Raw genomic sequence first — 24,220 nt, forward strand, 5'->3', positions numbered from 1 at the left:
GAAGAGTTTGTGTGCAAGTAGTACAACAGCCCTCAGTTTTGAAAGATGGATGACTTAGAAGTATTCAAGGCCAGGTTGGATAGGTCCTGAGCAACTTCATCTAGTGAATGGCATCCCTGCCCACAGCAGGAGAGTTGGAACTGGATGACCCTTAAGGTCCTTTCCAATCCAAACCATTCTGTGATTCTTCAGGAGAAAATGAAACATGAACCATTTGTCCTTTTTTTGGTAACATTTAGTTCTTGCTTTTTTTATCTTTTATTTTTTGCAATGGAAAATTCAGTGTACAGTGGCTTCTTGGTGTGTTATTTCATTGGATTTTGACATCATTAATGGGTCTGGGGTTTATGTTCAAAGGGAGAGAGATGGCAGGGGAGATGAGATTAAAACTCAGTAAGATTTTGCTCTTCATTTCCTAATAATTGTTGGAATTTTCTGGATTACTTGTGGTACTGAAGCAGTTAATGTCCAGCATTCAGTTACCCTTTCTGTTTCAAAATTGAAAAGACTAAAAAAGCAGCAAAAATCCGTAGTTTCACCTTTCGGTTACTGGTAAGATTGTCTGTGTGACAACTGACACACAAGTATTGAAGATTCTTCTATCTGAGTGGTGGAAGGACGGAGAGAGCACTCCTAATCAAGTCTAATAGAGCAGTTTTGGGGCTGGGAAGTTCGGATTTATGGAAAAGTTGGACCCCTGCTGTTACTTAGTAGCTGCTGTTTCCAGTCTGTTCATAACCACCAGGGGGCGCAGAGGGGTGCGGTTCAACTCTTTGTCAAGTTTAACCTAAATGCCTTGATTTTTAGGTTGAAATTTTGTATCAGTGTTTAAAACACCAGTACTGCTGTATTGAATCACAGATTGTGTGAAGGATAATTTCAAAAGTAAACATCTTGGTTAACTTTAATACTTTTAGAAATGCAACAATGTTAGTCATGTGTTTGAAATTATTGAGCATCAGATCAAGTATAGGAATCAGTTATTTTCTGAGCGTGAGGTATACAGATAGGTTGGGGAAATATATGTGTGTACCAATAGCTTTCTTCCTGAGTTAACTTCAGTGTTTGAGTGTTTCATTTGAACTTACGAATTCTGGTACTTTTACAAGAGAATTACACTTCATAAAACACATACTTCTTGAAAACTACATAGAGTAGTTAGATGAAAGCCTTTAAATTTAAAATTCTATTTGGAAAACTTATATTTAACTACTGAAATCAAGTAACTTTTCTGGTAATGTCCTATGTCTTAGAAAGTTGGCAGCAGTCTAAAAAACATGGAAATGCTGCCTGCATGATTAAATTTTCTTCGCACGCACAGTGAAAAATAACTACCATTCAGAGATTGTTTTTAAATCTTTTGGCAAAATAAAGGCTGCAGGTTAGTATCATGCAGTGTTCCTGTTTTTGTTCTCTAAGGATAACCTGAGATTTCCTTATGTGCAAACAGTAAGCCTATTCAGAAGCTGTAAGTCCACCTGTTGTAACTGTTAGAGGGCTGTTTGCTTTACTGCTTTTTATTAGGAAACCTGAGGATTCTTGTACTCTAACATCTTTGAAAAGAGGTCTTTGAATTGAAATACACTGCTTACACTGGAAATTCCAGTAAATCCATAGGTCACTAGATCGGTCAAGGTAGGGCTCAGATACTTTGAAACATGTAATGGACTGCAGTGAAATAACCTTACAAGAGGGAAGATATATGATCACTCTGATCTACAGCACCTTTGTAAAGCATGCATTACTTTACCAGTTGAACTGTGTTGAATCCTGACACAGGCTTCAGAATACTAAGGGTATTTCAGATACTAAGGGAAAAAATATCTGTTGCTATTCCTTCACAGTATTATAGTTGTGTTTATTTTTAACTTTGGGGGGAGGGGGGTGGTTTTTATAAGTATTTTGTGACTGAAGCTTCAGAGCTACTCATTCGTAATATTTCTCTCTTTAAAAGAATGTGCTTTCTCTTTCACATGCTGCTTTTAGCCTTTGTTATGTTGGAAGCTGTAAAACAAAGCATAAGTCGTTTCTTTTTAAATTGTACTTGACTTTGTTTAAATCAGCAAGTTCTTTTGTGTTTGGAGAATTGCTATGCTCTAATAAAGTGATTAATGTATTTTTCCAACATTTTTCAGATGAAAAAGCAATTTGGTGATAATGAAGCAATTACTCAGGAAATTGTTGGTTCTGCTCATGTGGAGAATTATGCCTTGAAAATGTTTTTGTATGCAGACAATGAAGACAGAGCTGGGCAATTTCATAAGTAGGTGAAAATCTTTGGGTTTCTTATCTGAGTTAAGATACTGGTCAGGGAGTGTGCGTATCCAAATGCTCTTTAATTTGACTGGAAACAAGAATTGGGCTTTAATATATTGTTTTTCTCTTCTGGAAAACTCCATTTGTTACAACTTTTAGGTCTCTAACTTCACACATTAACTGGTATCCTTCCCCTTATATTCCTTACGGCTTTGGTCGCCTACTGGCAAACCTTCTAAAATCGCAGGCTGATATTGTGCTCTATTTACATCAAGTGTGTTATAGTTTCTGTTGATTAGTGATAGTAAAATAGCTGTGATGATCCGTTATGTAGTTTGGTTTACAGCAGTTACTACAGCACGTTCCTGTGTTTTTCTAACCTGATACAGGATTTTGGATGTTCTACACAGAATATTCTGAGCTAGAAACTAAGTGCAGAACACGTAACCAGTTTTAAAAAATACTAAACATTTTCTGCACAGTAGTTAGGAGACAATCAATATATTGCTAGATTTAAACATTGTGAAGCAGCTTCTGTAACATCAGATTAAAAGGAAAAAAAATAGCAATGTTTGGCTTGAAACAAGCTGGTATGATCTAAGATGACAACTCCTAAAATGTGGTTCTGAGAGACTGACATTACCAACTTAGCAAAATGTTTTCTTTTTTGCAGAAACATGATAAAATCCTTTTATACTGCAAGTCTCCTGATAGATGTTCTAACGGTATTTGGGGAGCTCTCTGAAGAGGTAAGTGTCAGGTATATGAGTGTATTATCTGACTGCTTTTCCAAGCACAGACGTTGCTTTTATAATGCGTGAATATAAATTTCAAAGAGCATCGGTTCTAATAGTGTGGCCAAATACTTGTTAGTGAGCCATAAAGAATCATGCTAATTATTTCAAGTCATATGTGAAATACTAGACATCTGTTAGAAGATGTTTCATGACAAGTATCAGTTAGAAATTCAAAGTTCGATTATTACTGTGGGATGCATAGCGTTACATTGAGTAAGTGGGAATACTTATAGGGGAAAAACGATGCAAGGTTCCTGACTTTTCCCATCTTCACATTTTTCCATGTCCTGCTTGACATTCACAGACTTGACATCCTGTATGTAAATCCCCAGTCTGATAAGTATGCCTAACGTCCAGTCATACTTGCTCAGTTGTTGTGTCTACTTTCATTTGTAAATATTGGAAAGAAGTAAAAGAATGGTCTTGATAGTGGTGCACTTCTTGAGTACTATAGGATGTAAGTGTAGATACTAAAGATAGGTCTTAGCCAAGCGAAATGCTTGCTGAAGAGTTCTTACAAGATTCTCCCATTTTCTGTAGCCTGAGACTATACCAATCTAAAATTCTCACCTTATCAAGAGGCACAAGTAAGTTTGCTTTTTGATGTGTTCTCTTAAAACTGCCTGCTCTGCACCCTGACATCCTTTACTGCATCCAGTTATAACACTTCCTAGAAGCCAGAAAGTGAATGCACATTTGCACACTGAATTGGACTGAAAAAACCCAATCTTAGTGTGTAGGAATCCAGTGCACAGAACAGTGCACTGATCCATTGACTCCTCAGAGTACCTGAAGCAATCCTGCTTTGAAGATGGAAGAAATTGTTACAAATGTCAGTGCACAATGCTAGCAGTGGTATGTTTTCTACTGTGTGTTGGCGTTTTTTACTGTTGATGCTGAAAGGACAGAAATGCTTTGTAATTGGAAAGAAGCGAATTCTCACTGTGTTTAATTGCTGAAGACAATAAAAGAGAGCATACAAGAAACACAGAAAAGATTTGCTCTTCTGTATAGCATCATTACATTTCAACAGTTTCCTTATCCATTCTCAAGGGATGATGGGACAACTATGACTTGACTGTCTTAGACTTTTGCAGAAGCTTTTGTTTGCCTGAAAAACACACAGCCTAATACCTGGTTATATAGTATGACATCTGTATTCAGACCACCTGCCTATTTTTTCAATAGATAATTGAAATTGCCTTCATATGTATCGACTATCAACTATTTAAATCAACAGGAAAAGGCATAGAAAGCAGATATTTGAAACCTAGAATCAGATGTTTTTAAATGGCAAGTGATTGATTTTTGGGTAGTAGGAATGGATTGTGTCACAGATGAGGAGTGGATGTTCTATATCTCCATATTAGAGCTAGGCAAAAGGATTTTCTGGAAGATGTGTTTTACAAGACAGCTTAAATCAGATCAGTAGGAAGCTCTGCAGTAGCAGTGTTCTTTTTGTTTACCTCAGTAGTAGCATTCATTCAATAGGACGGCCTTCTAAAAGGGACGGCAGTGATAAAAATAAACCAAAACCAACAGCATTTCACTTCAGTTCTGGAATGATAAGCTTTGCAGTTGGGATGCAGGACAGACATCAGTCAGTTTGTTCACTTCTCCTCTCTCCATCCAGCATCTTGGGTGTGAGGGTTGGGGGTGCTTGGCCCATCCTTAAATATGCTCTCCCCAGGGCACCACCAGATGGTGGAGGGTCTCAGCCCTCAGTCCCGAGGTGGGTCCACTGGAGCTGTTTTTATCCAGCATGGGGCAGCCCTGGCCTCTCCTGACAGACACCATTCCTGCCATGCTGAGTTGCCAGCACCTGGGATGGACACCTGATACAACAGTGTCCTCACACTTTATCAAAAAATAATCGCCATATTGGAACAGAGGGGAGATGTACAGGCTCTTAAATATTGCATAATGATCTTCTCTAAAAGTACCGTACTCTGGATGTGTGTTTTCTGCATTTTGTGGCTTCTACTGTGTTTGTTAAAAACTAAGGAATTTAATCTGTAACACTGACTGACCAGAAATGATTATTAAAACAAAGTTTAATAGAAAGCCATATTTTCCAATTGCACTTTTCCTTTCTGAGGTGGAGTGAATGCATTTTAATAAATCTGTCATCAGAATAGGCTTTTTTTCTGGAGAACATCTTATTTTCAAAAATGAAGACCGTATCTTTCTCCCGGGGTGCCTGAGCATCCTGGGTGATACAATGTATTAAATATGAGCAAGGGAGCTTGCTGGTGATACCCTTTGCATTTTGTCTCTCAACCCTGTTCTAGATAACAGTGCAATAGGCTTTGTCAAGTACAGTATTGAGTTTCACTTCATTAATTCTCAGAAACTTTGGATTTAATTTCCAAATTAATTTTTAGTTTTTTAATTCAAAAGTTAATTTTTAAAATTTTGGTGTTGATCTGAAGCATGCTATCATAACGTGCATTGTTCAGTTGGGCAAATTATTCTGCTCATCCGTCCACATTTCTCATCTGTTTATATTCAGCCTTGTTCCTTGATTTATATTACCTCATAACTGTCAGAACTGGTTGTTTCCCATACAACTTTTGACAAAGTAGTTGATTTGCATAATCAGTTTAAGATTTCATGCAACAATTGAGAACTCTTCCTGGATTAAACAAATACTGTTGTAACAGTCCAAGGAGATATAAACTGGTCAATTTTCATTTCATGTTTTGACATGTTAAAAGTTGTACCTAGGAGCAGTAAAGTATATTCTAAAAAACAAAATGGAAAATCTCAATGTCACAGAATATTAAAAACAAATCACGTTAATCTGCAATTGCATCAGCCTTTCTGTATTCATGCTTTTAAATATATTTTTCAATTTTAAAACAATATAATTAGAAAAGATTTCATATTTCTGATCAGCAGCAGTATCATTTTAAGTTTCAAGTATTTAAAATAAATAATCATTTAAGTTTGTGGAGATAGGAAGCTTTCTTCATTATTTCATGTCAGTAATTACTACACAGTGCTATGCCATTCATACTTTCATATACAAGACCTTTCATGGTCTTGGTATAATTTATTTCCTTTTCCTGACATTTCCTGCACTAATTGAAGATCTCCACATTTTCCTTTCATGCTGAGATCTTGTTAGAGCTGTTATTTTAATTATTTTTTTAAATTCACCTATTAATTTTACATGTTGTGTATCTTTAAAAGGGTGTCAAATGACAGCAGAGAAAGTGGAAAATATGTTTATATTTCTCTTTTGAATGCATTAATTCACAGAAGTGAGTGGTTAAAATGACTGGCCTTTTCCCTCCCCCAGAATGCCCAGCACAGGAAGTACGCCAGGTGGAAGGCAGCATACATTCATAACTGCTTAAAGAATGGAGAGACTCCTCAGCCTGGCCCCATTGGACTGGAAGGAGAGAGCTTTGGTACGTATTTCCCTTTTCTTTTTAAGAGAGCGGAGGGCTGTGCCAAGGTGAAGTGGTGGTATGCACAGTTCCCCAGGGAGCACTCCTTAGGAAGCACAGCTTCCCCAGTTGATGTTCTGATGCCTTAAATCCATTCACAATGGGCTGCCTTCTACTACTTCTTTTCAGCTTCTCCTGCTGTTATTTTTATTGGACCTTACTGTGTGATTGACTTATTTAATAAAACTTCTTTTTCTTTGTAGTGGAGATTATTATTTTCAATACAGCTACTCTCTAAGAAGTCATTGTCAGCTTTGGGCCAGCACCATGCATTTCTTTAACTGCAGACCTTCTGTTAAATCTGTTCTGTAAAGTTATGATCCTTTTGCCAGTTTATCCTGTCTCAGAAGTTAAGTAGGAGTTGAAAGTGGACTGATCATAAGTGAATTCAACTTCAAAGCAAAGATCTGTTTGTGAGATAACCCCCTTTCTCCCTGTGTAATAATGTGGGTTTCAAAACAGGTTTATGGCCTACTCAGTACATACTGAGTTGGATTTTCTGCCTCTTTCTCACTCATCCTCCTTTTCCTTGTGTTTTCAGTTGTTCCTTCTGGCTACCTGAGCTCCCTGTACAGGATTCCTCAAGGTTCCCACTTTATCTAACAGTTAAGGAGGTGATTTCTAAGGACATCCACTTAACCAAACTGAATGTGTATCAGAACAAGTTGTTTTGCTTTCGATAGTGATCAGTTTCATTGGTTTTGGTAGTGACCAGTTTATTTTCTTTTCTCCTCAATGCAGATTGTATACGAATTTTAAAGGTTGATCTCTTATGAAATAGGATGTCATTGAAATGGATATTTTCACTATGCAAATTAAAACAGACTAATTCTGCACAATGACAACCTGTGTATCATTCTTCACATACCTTAATGGAACAACTAAGAACATCAAATAATTTGTTATTTTTCTTCTGAGCTGGCATGTGAGACTTTGTGGGCTGTCAGTTAAGTTGATGCTAATTTATCTCTTAAGCTTGAATTTAGTAATACAAATTTCTCCAAATAAAAAGGGTCAATAAACAAATCTACAGTGCAAGAGGGAAAAATCTAGCTTGCAGAGCATGGCTTGTATCTAACCTGTAGAGCCACCTTATTGATGTGGCTACATAAAGGTTTGTGAACATATGTATTAATATAGATAATCAATATATTTATACATGCACACACATATGAGTTATACATGTATATACACATAAAAGTAATTGTTTGTTTACATTCATTTGTGTTTGGGGTCTGTACCTGAGTCTTCAGTGGATTTTGAAGTCTGAACTTGTAATTTGCTTGTCGTAAGTTACGAGTAGGCTTGTAATTTTCTACACATTAGTTTTATTTTAAACATATCAAAACATTAGGAAACTAGTTTCTCTTCTGGTTCTCAATCTTTTCATCATGCAATCTCATATTTTAATTCTTCTCCACATTGTAATTTATATGTCCTAGAAAGTGTTGCATTAAAAAAAAAGTAGATTATCTTTTTTTTTTTTTTTAAGGAGAATGTGTACTGAACATCTATTGCAGCTTATTATTATCTTTGTAGTGTCTAAAAGCCTGGGTGCCAAGTATAATTTATTTTCAGTGTCCTGGATGAAATACTGTTAATGTATTAGTACTCCAGAAACACTGTAACATAAGGAAATTCAAATACTTGTGAACAAATACCGAGTATGATAGTTTTATTTCCAAGCTACTTGTTTATTCTTGTTACTATGTTTTCCTAACCTAAAGACACCCTACTTAAACACTTAAACACTGGAATGGGTATCTTACCCACTGAAATATGCTTCAGTCTATGCACAGCTGTATTTGAAGTATTAGCAAACTAATTTCTTCTTCAACATACAACCTTTGCCAAGGCAGTTTTCTTAATTGTCCATGCAGCTGTAGCAAGAGATACTTGGAATGCAACTCCAACTGCAAACATCACCACATCTTTGTCAAATTACACCAGGTTGATGATTTAATGGAGACTGCAACATGTGAGGGAAAAATCTCTTGTTATATTGAGTGTAATGAATAGCTCAGTTAAATATTTTCAGCCTTAAGATGAGTGCTCTTTAGTGGTCTGGCTCATAGTGTGGTAAAGCTGACCTGATTACGTGAAGCGAATTATGAATTTTAAACAACTACAAAACTAGAATTTCTAAGTAAACATTACAAAGCTGTTGCTTAAAATCCATATGTGCAACCTGTAGAAGCTAGTTATTTCTCAAAAGCAACAAATAGGCTCTTTCTTGATTTTATTAATGCGGAGAGGTAACTAACTTGCTCTAGGCTACAAAAGAAACTGTTGTAGGAAGGAAAACAGAATTCAGGCTTTCCTCAAATCCTTGGTATTCCTTGCAGTTCATTACAGCTGGTTATGGGAATTGGTCAAGACTCTTGCTTTCATTACCAGGTTATATCTACATGCAACTTAAAAGGGATGCAAATGCTGAGTGAATCAAAATTTTAACATCCTTTTTGATAGAGTGCCCACAAGATCTGTAATTTGCCTATATGTTGTTTGGTTGTTTTGTTGTTGAATTGTATTTCATGTAGAGAGATTATTTCTCACACTCCTATTTTCTGGGAAGTGAAATGAAAAATATGTGTTGATGTTTATTTTTGACAGTTAGCTCCAATAGTGTAGGTGTCCATAATGTTTCACAGAACAAGACAAAAATGTGATGCAAATTAATTTTCATGAGAAGAATCAGTAAAAAAGTGTTTCAATTCTTGCTTTGTGCATCATAGGAAGAAAAGCGGTATTGTTTGAATGTATGACTGGACCTTCCCCATTCCTTTCTGCTTGCTCATTTTCTTCCTCCCCTAGCATGTGGAAAAAGTCTGTTTAAACAGAGTGAAACTAGGTCTCTGTAGCTTGACAAATTACCATTTTTTTCCGAAGTGTTATTTTTTTTGTGATTCTTGAAAACCATACTGTAACTCTTGGAGATGTTTTTACAGTAACATAGGCATGCTTTATGCAGTTCTGCTGTTGGATTTATGGATGCTTCTGTCAGGATGCCACCATGGAAACCTTAAAATGACATGCTTAATTTATTAATGCAGTTGGAATACAAGTCCCAGAGTACACATAAAGGTTACTTAGCATTAGCCCTAGGTCATCCAACAAGATTTTACACTGATGGAAAAAAAATGGAAATAATGAAATATTTGAATATAAATGGTCATGATATAGCCACAGTAAATACATTAAATGTAATCACTTTCATTGCAATATATAATATGTAGGCTACATTTCTATTACAGAATTTCAGAAAACCTTAATAGTTCCATCTAGTAAAAAGAATAGTGTGGGAAGCTGATGGGTTTTTGAGTTCATTTCTCAATGTTGGGGAAAAAAAATACTTGTTTGGTTTGTTTTTTAAAAGCAGTGTTCAAGTAGAACCTTACATTGTGAATCTTTTAGCAACATCTCAAGTGAAACAATGCAGCAGAATGAAAAAAAGAAAATAAATAAATTGATAGATTATAATTCTCTGAACTCAATAAAAATAGGAGTCCACAGAACTGGAGGAGTCTGGACTCCTTAAAAATAAAAATGTTGCTAATTTTATATTTAGTGCACTGATCTGCTGTAGTTGTCATGATCAGTGCTTGCTTACACTAGAAAAGGGAATGCCATTAAGCCTTGAGAATCCTCTGTTTATATAAAAGTATCTTTGGATGGTTGGTTATGGGCCTCGGATGATTATTTCACAAAGCCTTGCCTTCAGTAAATAAATAATTTTCAAAAACACAAACAAGTGGTCTGGGTATACTGTAGCTCTGCAGAAAATTTAAAGAGCTCATGGGTTCGTTATGCTGGGATTCAAACACAAAGGCTGATGAGGTTCCAAGACAAGAAACTCAGCTGGAGCTGAAATGAAATGTGAAACAATTGTGTCACTGTTCCACAGCCTAGTATTTCAGCATCTTTAAGCAAATTGTAGGGAACTTTGAATTCTAGGTTATTACTGCTGCATGAGAAAATAATTTTCTGATTTTTTAGCGTTCATTCCCTGGGAAATTTTTTTTTTTCAGTTATATTATGGATGTTCTAATTACAGAATTTAAAACCTCTGTTGACTTAAAAAGATTTCAGGCTGCTAAAAGTGAACATTTATCTGGCACTACTGTTAAAAACTATTCACAAATACTGAAAGTGGGTATCTTAAAATGTTTCTGATACTTTAGTCTTTGATAAAGAATATTTTAAGTATTTGCTTTCCAGAAAGAATAGTTACAATGCTTTTATGATATTTGGGCACTTTAAAGACCTAAGAAGACTTAATTTAAACAAAACTACTTTTATGTTTAATACAGTTTTAACATTGGCCAATTGCATAATGAGCAAATCAAACAGTTGAGCTTAATCTTTTTGTACAAATAGCTGATTAAAAAGTAGATTGCCCTTTTGTGAATTTGCCTCTTGCCAGCACTGTCATTACAGGTGGTCAGCACTTCTAACACTTTTTTTGATTGTTTTTAACATTGCAAGACTTTAACCCTTTGAGTTCATGTCTTCCATGGCCGGTGTTGCCCACAGCATTGCGCTGTTACAGCAGTGAGTAGAGACTGTGAACTATGCAGTGCAGAAGTTGGGAACTGGGAATGGCTTGGAGAGAAGATGGGAGCAGTGCAAGAGAGGCATAAATATGGGGCAAGGGGTTGCAGATATGGGACATGTCAGTGCAGAGAAAGAAATCAGAATTGCCTTGAGAACCAGATAAGGGCAACAGGAAGCTGAAAGGGGAAGAATAAAGGAATACATGCATTAACAGGTTAAATGTGGGCATGAAATTGCAGGTAATTCTCATAGCTGAGATACTAAGCACAGTGGAAGCATATTTTCTCTCACTGCCTCATTCTTAAAAATGGCTTAGTAGTTTTTACAGCAGCTTTCCCAAAATCCTAGCTTCAAGCTTGGAAAATTCAACTTTATGGCTAGAAATTGACCAGGCTATAAATAATTGGTAACAGTGTTACAATTAATATTTGGTAGCCTCACCTTCAGACAGCATGATGAGTGTTGTGCATAACTATTTCATTCATTTTATGTATAGTAAGCCTCTGTGGTTTTGATAATTTTTTTCTGAAACTGTTTAATTTTTTTTTTCAGTTAACACCAAAACCAGTGAAAAATACAGATTCAAACAATGGTTTCCTATCATTACATTATTATTTAAAAGACAGCAATGTTTACTCTTTAATCTCACCTTTTGCCAGTTTTCAGACATTTAGTTTTATTTCCGTGCATGTTAGCCACATGATATTGCAGTATGAGCTACTAACAAAAAATACAGCAAAAGAAAAATCTGGCACCTTAAGATATTCTTTGTCTTCCAGAAACCTGTCAGGTGTTCATTTGCATGTGTCAGAAATTGTTCCATAAAACCATAGTGTATTTATTAAAATCCACTAAAAATTTTCTCATGACAATACTTGATTTTACTCTGCTTTATAGCCTTTTATTTTAGTAAATCTTATTGTGAATTACAAGGTGTTCAGGCATTTTTCATAAAGGTAGCATGCAAAGTTTTTCTGGGAGGAAGAAGGACTCACATGGGAAGCAATTCTGATATTTGTAATAGTAATATTTTTAATAGTAGACCATTTAATTATTAAGCAGTAGAAGTGTTTGCATAACACATAGTCTTGTGTAGTTGAAGATCAGTGTGGATTTCTTAAAAAACATCTCTTCTGCTAGCTCTACACACATACAAGTTTTGTGCTCCCATTTTTCTTTTGTTCCCTCTCAAGCACTGACTGTTAAAAGAAGCAATTCCCAAAACTGTGCTTGTTCCATCTGACATCATTGATATAGGTGAACACATACACAGTAAATGGAAATTAGTTGTTTTAAACTGAACTGAATTCAAATGAAAGAGCAGGAATCAACCATATATTCTAAATTAACTGGATCATTAGTCTTTAAAGTAATATTAAATAAACTAGACCAGAATCTTAAGAACGTGACTAGATGGAAAAACATGTATATTCTTTGTGCATGCTATGGGATATATTGAACCTTGTTATTCTTATAGCTCATTATGTGCTCTAACTGTTCTAGATGCAATTACGACTTAGCTAAGATGCCTTTAGTTTCTTGTTTGGTATTACTTTCCCAAAGTTCCTCTTGGTTGCTATTTATTTGGGATTTGATATGGGGTAAAAGAATTGGCACTGTCTAGCCTTTCATGAAGAGTTTGTAAGGCAAATACAATTTTCCATATTCTGGTTCATGTATATGTTAAAGTTTAAGTTACTGCCTGTTTCTAGTAACTTGTTCAACTTCTATGGATGCAGTACATGAAGGTATAACAAATTGTTCTAATGAGACAGCTTATTCAGATCAGTAAGGAAATGATTCTTCAATTTGAACAGAAGAGATCTTTGAAACTATGTGAGTTTCTAGATCTTTATTGTATGGTATGTTGCTTTTTACCTTTTCAAATCAACTCTGTGTTATTTGGGTTGATGTTTTATGTCACACTGTGTGGGGGCAATTTTTTTAGCAATAAAAATTTGAAAGGTTTTAAGGAAAGCCAAAGCTTTCAAGTGTTTGTACATAACAGTTGCAGTAATTCTTATTTTCTGTCATTTTAGCAGATGCTGAAAGGGAAGAAGCGGGGTCGTCTTCTGTCCATGGTGGAACAACTCAACCATCATCATCATCATCATCTACATATGAAGCTAACAACATACCAACTAGTAATTACACTGGCATACATATACCACCAGGTGCCCATGCACCAGCCAACACTCCAGCTGAAGTACCTCATAACACAGGTATGTCCAAATCACACCTCAAAAATCCATGCCTTTACTGGGAGATGAATTCTTGCCCAAATTCTAGTCCATCACATATAGAGTAGAATAACACAGTATTGTGTGGCAAAAGCACCTTCATAAGCTAAGATGTAAAAATGCCATTTGAAATATTTTTTAATGTTTTTTTAAAATATATAAATCGTATTTTGGAGGACTTCTACAGAAGACATATATGGACTAAGAAAGTGAAGGTTCCTGCAGACAATTTTTTTGTCTTCTCTTGAATCAGTAAAATGTTGTTGCATTGCAACATCTGTACTGTAAAACACAATTTGAATATTTCACTTGATAGATGAAATTGTATTACTTCATTTCATATGTAGCTTTCTCTGTGCAGATAGCTTCATGTGGAAGCTTGTCCAACATAGTGTTGAAATTGCTACAACTCTCTAGTAATCATGCCTGATGTACCATTCATACTGATTTGGTTTGGCTTGTGCTCCTTTTCCCATGCAAGTGCTTTAGTGTGATTGACTTCAGACAATATTATTAATGGGAATTTTGTCCCTACTGCTAAACATACTGGCTCCTACATCTTTCTTATTATTATGTGTAATTTTTGGACCAAAACCAAGTTCTTAAAAATTACAAGTTCCTTCCCAGATGCTGTATTTAAAAAAAAAAAAAAAAAAGGTATTAAGTGATTGATAAATACAACTTTTTACCTTAGGGGAACTTTTTATAATAATCACAGAATAGAATTATTAATTAATGATTAATAAGAGTAAAATGTTGAAAGCTCTTCGTTTCAATCCTGATGATCAGTTGTTGTTCAGATACATTTTTATATTATGGAACATATGAGATTTTTGTCGCACAATCCCTCCTTTTATTTTACTTTCTCATTTTAAAAATGCTTCACCCTATGAAGAGTTCAGGATGCTCTTTTCTTCAGCTTTATCAAAGGGAAATCCTTCAGATAGGTAGGGGATTTTTGGGTCTGCGAGGGAGAGTATGGGGTTTTTTTTACTAGATCTGAAAATTACAGAGTATGTGCCTTGTTGGAATACATGAATTCTGTGCATTACATAGTTTTAAGCCCACCGGTCATTCAATGGAGTGACGTAATTTAGAAAAGTTACTATACCCTCTTCCTACACAGCAGATGTTGTAGAAATAACTATGCCAATCTGGTGTGTTCTGGACATACTGCAAAAATACAGTTTTGGAGCAAAGCAATTGAGTGTACCTGAAATGGGAATACAGATACAAGAATGTTTCACAGCATAAAGTGCTGTTTCTTCTTCTAGCACCACTATTTCCCTTTTAAACTTAGCTCCCTTTTTTATTCTCACTAATTGTTTTCAAAGGAATTAGGAAGGAGACAGTTTGCAAGTGTGAGGTGACAGGCATGGGGCTTTAAAAATATAATAATATAGACTGCCTCTGGTATTAGAATGTAGAATTCAGATTTGAAATATAAAAGTTTACTCACACTTTTCTTTAGCAAGGTTTCCTCAATACACTAGGGTAACCAGTGTCTCTTGGACTAGTATTTTCTTATTTTTTAATGCTTGAAATTTAATTTCTGTGAAATCCTGTAAAGTGGATGACAGTCTCTACGTTCTTCTGTTTTATTTTGTAAAACATTCATATTTGAAGTGAAAGCATTAAAATTATTTGTTAGAAATTTTCAGAATTAGTAAGCTTTCAGCTTACAACAGTGTACCTGTTCTGTTTGCTCACTTTTAAAGCCAATAAGTAAGAATAATCCAAGGCCATTTTTTTGCGTTGATTTGCAGGAGTGACAAGTAACACCATTCAGCCTACTCCTCAGAATATTCCTCTAGTTGATCCTTCCCTTTACAGCGCTCAGTCTGCAGGTAGGCTTGTGGCATTTGTATTGTTGTACATTGACCTACTGTGTCCTCTGTGTCTCCCCTGCACTGAAGGAAGAAGTTCGAGAAATATTGTCATTGTTACCTGAATGCTATTCCAGAATTTTAAAAAGAATGGACAACATCTAAGCATTGTGTTGCTAAGAGTTTAATAGTTTCTGAAAGCTGTTACAATATAGTGTTGTCTGTCTGACTACTTTGAACCAATGAGCTATCATTGTGTAAGGTGTTTTATTATTTATATTGTTGCTTCTCAGGTGATGTTCTGATATACTTTGCAAAGCCTATATTCCTGATAGCCTTGCTAAATTATATTTTTTGTAATTAATACACATTCCCTTTACTTAAAATTCATTCTACAGGGTCAGCATGTAAGTTACTTATTAACTTCATAAAATAATTCATAAAACACTCAAGTTGTGTTTTCCTGCACAATAATTGTGCATGCTTCCTGACTGTAAGTAGTACCTGTGTTAAATTATACAATTTATAAGGTACTGCTAATGATGTTACTTTGATAAACCATTAATCAAGGCTTTTATCTTCTAAGATGTCGTCTGTCTTTGGTGTTGAAATCACTGATAACCTATATCATATGTATTTTATGTCCGCTTGCATATTCCATGCTTTGAAATGTACACATAAGGGCTAACCTTAGGGAAACCACAGCCTGTGGAAGAGTAGTAACTGACAGTAAAGCTGGAATCATCCTAGATTCTAATTTGAACACTCATGTACATTTGGACAAAGAGTTAACTGTTTTCTAAGAATTTTTTTTTAATAAAGAAAATAGTATTAAAAAACTCCGTAAATTACATCTGTTTCTAATAATCCGATTTTTCTTGGCAATATAACAAGGATGTTGAGTGAGGAGGAGGTCTCGAAATCCTGGTACAAAATCTGTTCACATTCTTCCCTACAGTTTATCCTCATCAGGGAAAGCTGATAGTATACATAATTGCTATGATAAGTTCTAGTACTAACCACAGTGAAACATTGTCTGTTATGACTACAAAGTTTATATAGGTATGCTCTTGTATTTTATAACTTACAAATATTTAGTTACTTTATTATGTTGTTGAAGAGTGTGTCTGTTAAAGTAGCTTTCCTGAAAAAGCATTTTTGCTTCAATTGAATGCTGTAGTAGGAATTCAATGTTTAACTTGTTTTTAGTCTGCTGGCATAAGAATGCTTAAGGATGTTTCCATTTTAATGTATTAGAAAGACATTTTTATAGAAGATGTCTTTAAAATAGCAAATTTTGCCACTAATAGAGCCATATTAACCTCTAGTATTCTTCTGAAGAGCAAAAGGTACTATAGGTGCTGTAGTTTTTAATCACAGAATCACAGGATAGCTTGAGCTGGAAGGGACCCAGAAGGATTGAGTCCAACTCTTATGTGAATGGCCCATACCAGGATGGAACCCACAGCCTTGGCATTATTAACACCATGCTCAGGCCAACTGAGCTGGAAATAAGGTTTCATGTGGCAGTAACTCATTTCATTGAAAACAACGCCTCAGACCTGTAGCTGAAACATTGAAACTTGGTGATAGTTTTTGAGTTTTGGGGACTGCTGTGGGGATTTCAGTAGCTCCTTAACTGAAATGGCTCAAAGTTTTACTTAAGTTTTGCCATAGTAACTGCTAGTTGGAAGGCAGATTTTATGGTGTTTGGAAGCAAAGCTTTCATGTTTAACTAGTTTAACATGATCTTCTAGACAGTCATTGTATCAGGTTTTTTGATAACTACTATGAAAATTTTAGTCATCATTGTTTCTTGGTTTTAATGTTCATTTCTTGTTGTCAAAAATGTCATAATTTTGATTGAAACTTTAATTTTTTCTTAAGACATTCCATTATTCAATATCTGAATAGTATCAGTGCATTGCTCCCTCTTACCACCTTCCTGAGATAACCTGGTTTAATAAGTACATAAATAAAAAGGAATCGTGTTTATGAGAACGTGTAGTAAGTAATATTGTGTAATTAAGAGATTAAGACCCTTGCTAAGCACCATGATAAATCTCTAACGTGATCTAACCTGAGTATTTGCATGCCTGCATTCCTTCTCTGCACATCAGTTGTGTCGCTACAAGTTTGAGTCTTGTAACAGCTCAAAGTGTTACATTCTTATGAGGGAGTGCTGCAAAAGTGCACCCAGAGAGGTGATAGAGGTCATACAGTAGGTTCTTGGTTTGAAAGCTTAGGAAACAGTGTCGGTTACACAGGAGTCTGAGAGGGCGCAGGGGATGTGTCAGCAGAGGTACAGAGACAGTTTTGTTTGCATGTGTGGAATTAAGAAGCTTGAGAGCAGTGGAAAGTGTTTGTCCTTGCCTGTCACTGTCTTGTTGTGCATTCTTCTCCTCATGCTACTGAGGAGTCCTTTCTATGCCAACAGTGGCCTTGTTCTCTAACCAATAAGCAGATTGAAAAATGCCTGTATCTCTTAATGGATGTACAAAACTGTGGGACCCAAAAGCCCTCCCCAGTTCCTGAGCTGCAGTATACATATCTGGGCTAGATCCTTGCTTCATATTGAGGTACATACCATTCCTGTGGAACTGAAGTTGCCTTTGGACAGGAAGGAGGGATGGATCAGTGTTGCTCTCCCTCCAGTAGATGTGCAGAGCTAGCACAGTGCAAGGTACATTTGTTCCATGATTTAGAAATTATGTCGGTGTCTATACTAACAAATTATACATGCCTGCAAATATTTGGCATGGAGAACAGCTGGCACAGAACCTCTCACATCCATACTATTAAACTTTTAAACCTAAACAAGGTAGCTCATGAAGACATTGAATGGTCTGTAGCTTGCTCTGACCACAAGTCGTGCCCAGGAATTGTTTGGGAAAGTGCTAGTTTTCATGGGCCAAAACCATACTGGAGTCTGTTCCAACAGTTTGACACTGCAGACTGTCAAGTTTGAGTGCTGAGACGCCTTCCTTGGCAGTGTTGAATGTGGTAGTCTAGGCATAGCCAAACAGGATATTCCACATATTCCTGCAAGACTCTTTCTTGTAGTAAGATCAAATGTATATTTTAAAAATTAATTGTATATTTTCTTTGCTTCCCATAACATGGGAGAAGCCATTTGATTAATACTGTTACAGGAGAAAAGCTTTTGGTGGAGAGGAGTCAAATATTTTATCAAAGGAAGATTAAGTTAAAGGAATAGTGTTCTTTGATTTTTACTCAGCATGAATTTTTCAATAGTTGTCCTGTCCTGTGAGAACAAGTTTCAGAGTTTAATGTTGACTTTTGAAAGTGTCAAAGCTTTTGCATTTAAGCATGGGTTAATGTGTCTGACAACAGAATGCAGAGTTACACAGCAACTTCATGTACGTGTGCGTGCACTTCTCTGGTGTAGTTTTCTTTAAAAAATTTATTACCCCTGGATTTTGCTAACACTAAAGGCATTCATAGTTGCACTACATGGTTTTTATAAGATCTTCTTACATTGCCATATGGTCCCTTCCACAGGTGGCATAGTATAAAGAAAGCATTTGTCCATTGTAGTTGTATGTATAATATAATGTTTGATATTCTACACACAAAGTAGAAATAATAATTTGACATTGAATGTGTTTTCATGATCTTAAAAAGAAATCCTTGATTATATTTCCAGTGATTTAATGGGAAAAAAGAGTATCTTGTTTCAAAAACCATTTGTTACCTTTGCCATCACTGTTTTTATGCACCAATTTGTGTGATTGAAATGTTCTTAAATCAACTGTGCTATATTTGGGCATCATAAAAAGGAAAAACATCTGATGGGTAGAAAAGGATTCCAGAGAGAAGCAGATATATTATGTGAAATGCATGTTACTTTCATTCTGAAACTGCTTTTTTTCCCCAAAATTATTTCACCATCTCTAGTCAAATTGTTTACACTTTGTGTTCATCTTAAACTAAAAGAATCATGCTGGATTCCATATTCCTGACATGTTTCAGTAATATAACTACAGTCCTAGTAATTCCAGAATAACACAGAAGCAGTTTGTTTCAGAATAAATACGGTATACCTTTCCTATCTCAGTGTTGTTGGGCTTTTTTAGAGCCAAAAATCACTGGATACTTGAGGCTGGAAGGGACTTCAGGAGGTGGTCTGGTCCAACCCCTCTACTCAAGTAAGGGTCATGTAAAACCAGTCACTCAGGACCATGTCCTTTGTGTCTCCCCCTGCCTGTGCACTCTCCAGGTGGTTTAATTTGCTGCACTGAAGAAGTTTGAGAAAAAATGTCACTGCTAATTCAAAAGATAGTTTTTGAATCTCTCCAGGGACAGACACCACAACCTCTCTGGGCAACCTGTCCCAGAGCTTGGTCACCCTCTGAGTAAAAACTGTTTCCTGATGTTCAGACAGGACCCACCTGTGTTTCTGCCTCTGGTCTTGTCACTGGACATCACAGAAAAACAACCCATCTCTGTCCTTTGAATACTCTCCCTTCAGGTGTTTATATACATTGATAAGATCCCCCTGAGCCCTCTCTTCTCTAGGCTGAGCAGTCCCAGCTTTCTTGGCCACTTCTTGTATGAGGGGTGCTCCATTCCCTTAGTTATCTTTGTGGCCCTTTGCTGGACTGTCTCCAGGATGTCAGTCCATGTCATTTTTGCTGAGGAGCCCAGAACTGGACACAGCACTCCAGATAAGGCCTCACTAGGGCTGAAAGGGACAGGATCACTTCCGTTGAGCTGCTGGCAGTGCTCTTCCTACTGCAGCACAGGATGCCATTGTCTCTCTTCACCACCAGGGGAGATTGTTGGCTCATGGGCAAATCAGTGTTCACCAGGACCCTCAGATCCTTCCCTCCAAAACTGCTTAACCCTTAGAATATGTAAATTGAAGTCAGTTACTAACTTTTGTTAGTAAGTACAGTCATTACAGTACAACTATACTTTTGATGTAAGTACAGTCATTACAGTTAACTTTTACGTTATTTTGAAAATTTAAGAACACAGAGCTGGTTTGTTTCTATTTTGCTTTTCCATTGTGAGGTGTTGACTTCAATAGGAGCTCAGGCTCCTGAGCACATCAAAAGATCAACCCTCTTACTGTATAAACTTTGGTTTATAAATTTTAAATTATTAATTTTTTTCCCTCAAGTTATGTCATAATAGCATCTGAGGTAGATTTCATAATAAATAAGGCTTTATGCCAGCAAAACATTAATAGAGCTCATACTGTAAAAATAAGATTAGACGGGTGAATTTAGGCTTGCTTCCAATAAATTAGTTGAATACTGGACTGATTCCTTGGCCAGTTTTTAAAGAATGATTTTGTAGTTTCTTTTGGCATCATAGCATAAAGCTACTTTCTTTGAGGGGAACTTGGTCTTTTTAATTTCTTAATGATGTTCAGTAATGTTGTCGCAGATTGACCTCAGCTGCTTTTAGTCTGTGACTTTATTTAGGTTACAAAATAACTGAGATGTGTGCCTGTGTTTATGCACTCCCTCACATGTATTTACTCACATGTATATGTATTTTAAGAGATTTAATGTGGCTTCACTTACTAAGCACTAAATTAATATACATTGCATTGATAATGAGCCCACCAATATGTCCCTCAATGGTTATATTTATTTGTTGAAAGGAAAATAAGTAGAGTTCTAGAGCATATTTTAAAAATTGACAAGATTAATCTTCAGAGTGCTTACCTTTCTGCTTTTTATATGGGTAGGGTTATTTTGAAAATCAGCAGACCAGTCTAGTTTTTAATAGTCCCAGGTTTTTTGGTTTTTGGTTTTTTTTTAATTTGTTCAAAAGCTGTTCTTAAATAATAAGATTAGGGGAAGGAAAAGGAAATATAATAGACATTTTTTGATAAGAACTGAGATTCTTTAGTAAACATTCTCACAGTATTGCTAACAACAGTTCTATTTTGAAGGAAAGGATCCAGCTAACTACAGTTGTGCCATAAAATATGGTGTTAAGTATATTAATGTAGTTGCTTAAAAGTAAAATGTACTTAGCTTAATCTTTGTTTAACTATTTTTTATGTAAAATGTATGCTGTATTTAAAAATGCATTTTCTCTTAATCTGTGAAATCTGTTCAATGCTTATAAGATGCTGTGTGGGAAATTATTAAATATATACATAATCATTAGTGTTTTATATAATTATTTATCCGTGCCCATAAAAATCTGTCATTTACAAGTTAAGTTTTTTTAAAAGAACCTGAGGAAAGATTTTATAATTTGTCCATAGGTTATTGGAGTGGGATGGGATTAGCCTTAAAACTCCCAGTGAATTTGAGGGTGGAAGGATGTACAGTAACACAGCTGTGCTTTATTTTGCACCCACATCAGTGATACTATTCACATATAAAATCTTCCGCCAGTTAGGGCATAAGTCCCTACTATGCCTTCTCCAAGACTGAATGTGTGTGTTTGAGCACTACAGAATTCCTAAAGTTTTAACTTGCATCAAGAAAATACTCGGATTAATAAATAAAAGTTGGTTTATTCTATATTATGGGAATATCTTTTGCTGGTGTTCTCCAGTGTTAAAAAAATGGGCACATTTAATGACATCAATCTCAGTCATCTGACATAAATTGGAAACGTAAAAATTATTTGGGAAAATGGAAACATAAAATTTTTTGATGAAAATGAAAACACGCCAGTGAGAAATGTTTCTACATTCTGAAAAGTTATTCCAGTCGAGAAGGAACAGTTTGTAACTATGTATTATTCCTGAAGAGAGCAGAGTAATTATGCTGTGGACACAAAAAGCACTGTCCTTGTTTCTTGCAGGTTGTAATATGATTGCAGCTAACTTAATGTCATGTAAAAGCTCTACTTTGCTGTCTTAGATGAAGAGCAGATCTTTCTCAAAGGTATTGGCTTACTTTTGAAAGGCACTGGGTCATGCAAATAGCAGTGTTTAGAAAGGTCCTCACATTTTTCAATAGCAAAGAAGTTAAGCTTTATGTGAATGGGAAGAAAAGAGAACAGAACAGAAGAAATTCTGTATTTTGGTCTTTGTAATACTACCACAAATATTAGCCTGGTTTTCATAATATTACTACAAATAGAAGTAAAACATAAAAATCATAAGAAAGGAAGCTGAAGTCAGATTTCCTTTGTAGTAACTTTGTAATACTTATATTTTTGCAGGAGAAGTCCGCTTGACTCCAGAGGACTTTGCCAGAGCTCAGAAATATTGCAAATATGCTGGCAGTGCTTTGCAGTATGAAGATGTGAGCACTGCTGTGCAGAATCTACAGAAGGCCCTCAAGTTACTGATTACAGGCAGAGAATGAAGCTTTAATCCACCAGATTCATGTCTTTCACCTAAAGAGCTAACAGTTTATTACTGTACCTGTTAAGGAAGTGGAGTTACACAGAAATTCTCAATCCCATCATTCATGACAATGAAACCACTGTTTCAGTGTCAGATTAGCAATTAGTGGTACAGTAGGAATCTCTGTTTCCATTTTACAGACAGTAGAGCTTGAAACATGAATGCAGTGGCTTGCTGTATACAAAATATTGAAGAAAGTACTGTGAACACCAGTCAAGAGTTAGAATTCGTCTTGCAATATTTGGATTATCAGAATTGGAAAATGCTGACTGTAAAAAACTTGAGAATTAGGATGTTCTGTTAAAATTCTTACTCTTGTTGTATTATTGCAAACAATTATTTAATAGGTATAATAGCTTTAAAATGGTAACTAAGATTAGTGCTTTCCTCCTGAAATGAGAGCATGTGAGAAGGCTGACAGGTCCATACTTGGAAGGACTTTCTATACTTAAATCATTTCGGTATTTGTATTATCTGAGACATGAGTCTAAGTTGAGAAAGTCTTGAGGATCTTCGTATTTCATTTGAAAATGTGCTGGAAAAAACATCTCTGGATGCTTCAGAGGGAGTTGTTTTGATGGTGATCCAATCTAATCCCCCACAGCTGTATGGACTACTACATGTATTCTTGATTATTGGTTCTTGCTCCTTCTGTGTGAACACTTACAGTTTTGTATATGTATGGGCAATTAAGAGAAAATACTAATATTTATCAACAAGGATCCTGAAATTGGAGGCAGAGATTCTAAATAACATGAACTTTCAGGAAGACTAATGTCAAAACTGTTCCATCTTTTTAAGAGGCTGGAAAAAACCTTGTTCTTCAGCTATTAAAGCACTATAGGTTTGTCTCTGGTATTAGTGTCATAGAGCTTTGTATTTCCAACTAATATTTTTCCTGTCTGCTTTGTTGTGAAGACTTTTTGGACTTGGGATTTAATTAAAATATCTTGGAAACTGAATCTTGAGTCTTTATGAGGTCTACTATTGCAATAATAGAGCTCTTGATTGTTAAAAATCCCCCCATGCTGTTTAAAAGAAAGAATACACAGTCTTTTAACTGGCGTGACATAATAATTGAATACACCATAAAGCATGTCTGATTTATCTAATAATTTTAATGACATTTTATCTGATCTCTTTGTCTTTCCAAGTTGCTGGATCAAATCCATGTTTTTTATAGCTGCACTGCTTTGGAGTGACTAAAATAAGTCTTATATTCAAAGCAAAAAGATGAGGAAAAGAAAATCAAACATAAGCATGCATTAAAGTTTAGCTGGTTGTATCCTTTTAAGAGTGTAGTGTCTTTGACAGCAGATTTGAAATGGGTAATATGAAACTTGTAAATGTATGCTTAAGCACTTTAGTTGACTGAGATTTAATAGATAAAATGTGATATTTTTTGTGTCGCTTTCTGATATGGTATAGCGTGCTAATCTGGACAGTGACTTGGGTTAGATTTTAATTGTTTGGGGAATTTAGAATAAAACCATCTGAAACTTTTTTGACAGTAATGCTGTACAGACCTGAGCAGTAAGTCTATATTTTGTACAGTTTTTCATGCAAGATAGATTTCTCACTTCAATATCAAACTGAATTACTGCAAATTCTTGTACGTATATAATTGTTGGTTTACACTGTAGCATTGCTATAAAATGCATGCAGCATTGCTATAAAATAGTCAGAAGTTGCTTTCATTTCAGGATCATAAGACTATTTTCTAAAACCAGCTTCAGTCCCCAGA

The 24,220-nt window shown here is 35.6% G+C and overlaps 1 protein-coding gene across 3 annotated transcripts in view; it reads left to right on the top strand.

Annotated features, from left to right (window-relative positions):
- VTA1 (vesicle trafficking 1) overlaps positions 1–23,438 on the top strand; it is a 37,771-nt gene extending 14,333 nt beyond the window's left edge. For 2 of the 3 annotated variants that reach the window (XM_082277245.1, XM_082277247.1), the window contains exons 3-8: positions 2,136–2,263; positions 2,930–3,005; positions 6,358–6,469; positions 13,102–13,284; positions 15,069–15,149; positions 22,290–23,438. In XM_082277245.1, coding sequence (XP_082133371.1) covers positions 2,136–2,263; positions 2,930–3,005; positions 6,358–6,469; positions 13,102–13,284; positions 15,069–15,149; positions 22,290–22,435 — 726 coding nt within the window. In that variant the 3' untranslated portion in view covers positions 22,436–23,438. The remainder of the gene's footprint in view (positions 1–2,135; positions 2,264–2,929; positions 3,006–6,357; positions 6,470–13,101; positions 13,285–15,068; positions 15,150–22,289) is intronic. The other variant, XM_082277246.1, reaches the window with a different exon arrangement.
- Positions 23,439–24,220: the final 782 nt, after the last annotated feature.

The sequence above is a fragment of the Coloeus monedula genome, assembly GCF_965178545.1.
Source record: "Coloeus monedula genome assembly, chromosome: 2".
Lineage (NCBI taxonomy): Eukaryota > Metazoa > Chordata > Aves > Passeriformes > Corvidae > Coloeus > Coloeus monedula.